The sequence below is a fragment of the Octopus bimaculoides genome, chromosome 8 (assembly GCF_001194135.2).
Source record: "Octopus bimaculoides isolate UCB-OBI-ISO-001 chromosome 8, ASM119413v2, whole genome shotgun sequence".
In the NCBI taxonomy this organism is placed as follows: Eukaryota; Metazoa; Mollusca; class Cephalopoda; order Octopoda; family Octopodidae; genus Octopus; species Octopus bimaculoides.
In genome coordinates this window covers 72,110,003-72,114,580 of record NC_068988.1, presented here as the reverse complement: position 1 = coordinate 72,114,580, position 4,578 = coordinate 72,110,003, and the positions used below count along the sequence as shown (strand labels likewise).

The 4,578-nt window shown below is 34.1% G+C and overlaps 1 protein-coding gene across 1 annotated transcript in view; it reads right to left on the bottom strand.

Moving 5' to 3' along the window:
* LOC106884341 (glucagon-like peptide 1 receptor) overlaps window positions 1-4,578 on the bottom strand; it is a 224,519-nt gene that overhangs the window by 63,835 nt on the left and 156,106 nt on the right. The window contains exon 4 of the mRNA XM_052970164.1: window positions 2,732-2,859. Within this exon, the coding sequence (XP_052826124.1) occupies window positions 2,732-2,859 (128 nt within the window). The remainder of the gene's footprint in view (window positions 1-2,731; window positions 2,860-4,578) is intronic.

Here is a 4,578-nt window from a genome sequence, read left to right as displayed (position 1 = left end):
TATTATTATTATTATTATTATTTAGGTCACTGCCTGGAATCGAATTCGGAATCTTGGGGTTAGTAGCCCCCGCTCTTAACCACCACGCCATATGCCTGAGGGTATATCAACCGAAACCGTGTGCTAACAAGAAACAAGATGAGGACAAATATCCGTTAAATGTAAATAATGTAAATAATGTACATAATTCCTCATCTCTTAAATATAGAACTGTATCAATGTAATTATAAAAAAAGCTATCAGTGCAAAAGAAGGCGGACTGCTTCTGAAATACCTTTGACCATAGGTCTATTAAATCTGGTCTAGGATCAGTTTAAAATCTAGCAATAGCACTCACCTCTCATCTGCAGCGCCCTGTATGTGTTGTTGCTGTTTAACCGCATTTTGGTTCTAGCAAACACAAGAACGGTGACATTCCAGTCACAATCATTCTCACTTTTGTTTACGAGTTGCGTAAATCGATCATATTATCCAGTATGACTCTCTTTAAGACAACAAGGTATGATTTGAGGGTTGCTATTTATAGGTACACTAATTACTTACAAGTGTTTCTTGTATTTTAAAAAAAAGGTCTGTAGGGTAAATAACGGATGTTATTACCAAGAAAAGGTACTACAAAATCTAAGGCGTAGATAATGTGCTTGAGCCAGTAATACAAACATTGGTAACGACCTGAAGACGGTCCCATTTCTGGGCTGTTTTTGTTTGCCTTGAAAAGATAGAGAAGTAGAAAAGAACTACCATAAATACACACTTTCCTCTATTCACCAAAACAAGCCTAAAATGAAACAGACAAACTAGTTTACATCTCCTTTCATTTTTCTTCGTATTATTGTTCTGAAAATCACAGAAATCTGTAAGTTATATCATTTAACTCGAATTTCTTTCATGTTGACGATAACATACTCTCCCATTATGCAACTTCTGTGCACTACACTTTCCCTTCAGTAATGAAGTTGAATTTTTAAAAAACTGACAGTCTAATAGGTTTTCCAACAGAGGCTTACCCCCGGATAATAGAAGTTATGAACTACTAAGTAACGCTTCCAAAACTACCCTATCACCGAGCATAACATTTTCGTCTTCTCTTCTCCAGTTTAAAATCGCTGTCCCAACTCAATGAAAAGATTCCGAAAGGCCTCACACGAAGGCTTGATTTCAATATCATGTCCTCCATATATTCATCTCCTTACGACCGAAAGAAAGAGAAGCAGTTTACCAAACAACTCTTCCGCTTTTTATAGCAATAGTCGTAAAGCTTAGAGCAACCAGTATCCTCTTATTATTACGTAAACCATAAAATTTATTCTAAACAAATATCAGTTCTAAACGTTATCTAATCTCTTCTACTCAGATCACGTTATATTTTAACTTTTTCTAATAGATATAAGACGCGTTCTCACACTCATTTAACTCAAGTGAACATAAAGAAAGTAGCCTGCCATATACTCCAGTTCAAAACCCTCCTTTTTCTTTCCTCAAACATTTTTGAAGTTTCTCTGCATTTCCTGCAACTCCTTGAACTCTTTTAGACATTAGCTTTTGTTCACTTATCTCTCGAGTCGTATTAAGAATGAACTGAGTTGCATCTACAAATTAGTCTCCTCGCCGATTTGCCTCCGTGGTAAACATCCTTCATGTCACTCACAGTTCCTCTATAAGATTTCTGATCAATTTCTAACAAAGACGAACAATCGCAATCATCTTACAACATATATGTTTCTATAAGCTATCCTGCATTTAACCTAGTTATCAGGTCACTAAATATGAGTTTTTGTCAGTAATTGTATTTTAATTTTGACACTTCCAAGGTAGCTAAGCCTATGACGATATGTCTTTTAATCTGTTTCATTCCACACACAACCACAGCTTCAAAACAACTAATACTGGGATAGTCACCGACCATCACTGCCTAGGGTATGATTACCTTTCATGACAACGCATAGATGACTATTTTCAGGAAAGTAAAGTATTTATGCATTACTTGACCTTTTCATTTCCCAAATTGCGGCCAGGCCATATAGACCCATGCAAAGAGATTATCTACTAATTTTTAGATTCTACCAGCTCGTTATTCAAAATCGGAATCCACCTGATAAAATAAATTCTATCAATTCTAAACACACATCAAAAATCTTCTTCAACCCTCTTTTTGTTGCACCAATACTTTCATATGTTAGCTAAGAAATGCTAATATATGGAAAATGCTACATTGGGAACTGGCATATCCATCATCAATACAAAATAATATCCTAAAACAAGTTCTCACTTTTATGTCTTTATTAATACTAAACTTCTAGGAAACGTGACTCGTGTCGAAATAGCCATTTTATATCTTGGACGCTCATAAAAATATTAAAATGCATAAAAATTGTCCAATCCAACCAAATAATAAATACTCACTGACCAATTCATAACCGCTAATGTCAACAGACATCTGCTGTTTTGGTAGGTGAGAAAAAACAACAATCACGTGTGATATTGGTTGTTTTGCGTTGGTCAGTGAGTATTTGCCATTCGATCGGATGATAATTTTAAGCACTTCAGTTGGTTAAATGTGTTCCAGATACATAGTCATTACTTTGACATGGAGTAATTTTCTAGAAGCTATTGAAATTTATTTGTACTATCCACGATTGTCAGTGAGACGACAATGCTATTAATAAAATGTATAGTATTAATAAGATAAGTAAAATAATGTCAAACAAGAAGTAATATTTATTGATATTACCTGAATAAGCCTGGGAACTCTTTGAACTTGTTTTGTTGCAGTACAGGCTGTATAATTTGTCCATGTTTTGTTATTGTTTGGTTTACTGTACCACTGACCTATTGGCAAACATTGTCTAATTGCATACGCTGAAATAAACATAACGTGAGTTCTCAAAAATGTCATAATTAGAATTAAAAACACGTGTTTAATTTACTGCTAGAAGGGTTTATTTTCCTAGCTTTGTATTCTTTATGAAATGAGGAGAAAAATAATTACTAATTATGTACATTGTGTAGTTTTTATTTTTTGTTACTTTTATCATTCCATTCAGAAAATTACTTCACTTCATCCTATTAATAAATACCCGAAATCAAAGAAAAAAGCCACTTCAGGCTATCCAAAAATATTATTCTGTATTTCCTTTAAGGTTATAAAAAGTAATTGACATGTCAATTGTTCTACTTACTATGAAGGTCACTGAGTAGCAGCCAATAAGGCACTATTTAATAGGTAGGTCAACGGGGGGACATACTATTATATTTTGAAATGAAATACGAATGTTATATTATAATGAAAGTTAAACAATTGGTCTTGGCAGGGCCATTGCATGATTTTGGAGGCTCCCTGCAAGTTTTTGTTTCAAGGCCTCATCTCTTCAATCAAAATTCATAATCTACGCACCTTTTATTCATAGTTATATTTTACTTTATTCTATCTGAAGTTCAATATTTCACATTATCCTAAGGAACATCTTTAAAAGTACAAGTTAAATTTATTTAGGGTTGGAACTATTGTATTATTTCATATTTAGGAAGGCCAATATTTAATAGGGTTGGATATTTATACAATGGACTAACAAATATCAGAAGACAGGCATTGCAAAATAACAACTGTGAAGTATAGATGTCTCAGCTTTTGTTTGCGAAGTTTATTCAAGAACATTAAAATACGAAGAAATTTCAGTCCAAAACAAAAGCAAATTATTTCAAATTATATATTTTTGAAAAATACCGTGAATGTTCTCAAAGACTTGATAACAGTCGAAAAAACCTATCTTAAATTCTATATTTCACTGTTAGCTCTTGCAATATTTCAATTGGATAGACAATACTACAATTTGACTGTAAAGTCAAAATATGAAGAATTTCTTACTTTTCTCTGAAATCACAAATTCAAGAGAAAATAGTACCTTACAAAATAAATACCTCGATCACAAAGTAGTTACAACTGAAGAATTGAGATGCTTGGTGACAGTGAGCAAACACTATCTATATCCCTATATATGTACACACACACACACACACACACACACACACACACACACACACACACACACACACACACAATTATTCTTTGGAAGCCTAGTACTTATTCTATCGATCTCTTATGCCGAACCGCTAAACACACCAACATCTGTAAACACACCAGCATCTGTTGTCAAGCGATGTTGGGGGGACAAACACAGACACACAAACACACATACATACATACATACATACTTCCATACATACTTCCATACATACTTCCATACACGTCAGCTTAATGTAATTCGTCCTTAGTCGAAAGACACCTGTTGTTATGTCCTGTTATTTGTATTTGTGTAACATTCTTCGTTTTCCCGTCTTTGCCTTCGTTTATATTCACTGCTTTCTTCCAAAGAATCTAATGCTCTTAGCTTAGTTTTTCCTTGGGGCTGGCCAGATAGGAGAAATCTCGAGTATAACCATCCAAAATTGCAAAGATAATCAGGAACTCGACTGAGGAAAGGAAACTCTGAACGACCCATCCTTGTTTTCTTTGTATCGTCTATCTGGATGTTTTATTGTCCCTTTTTTGTATCACCTGTCTGGAAGTTTTGCGTTCTT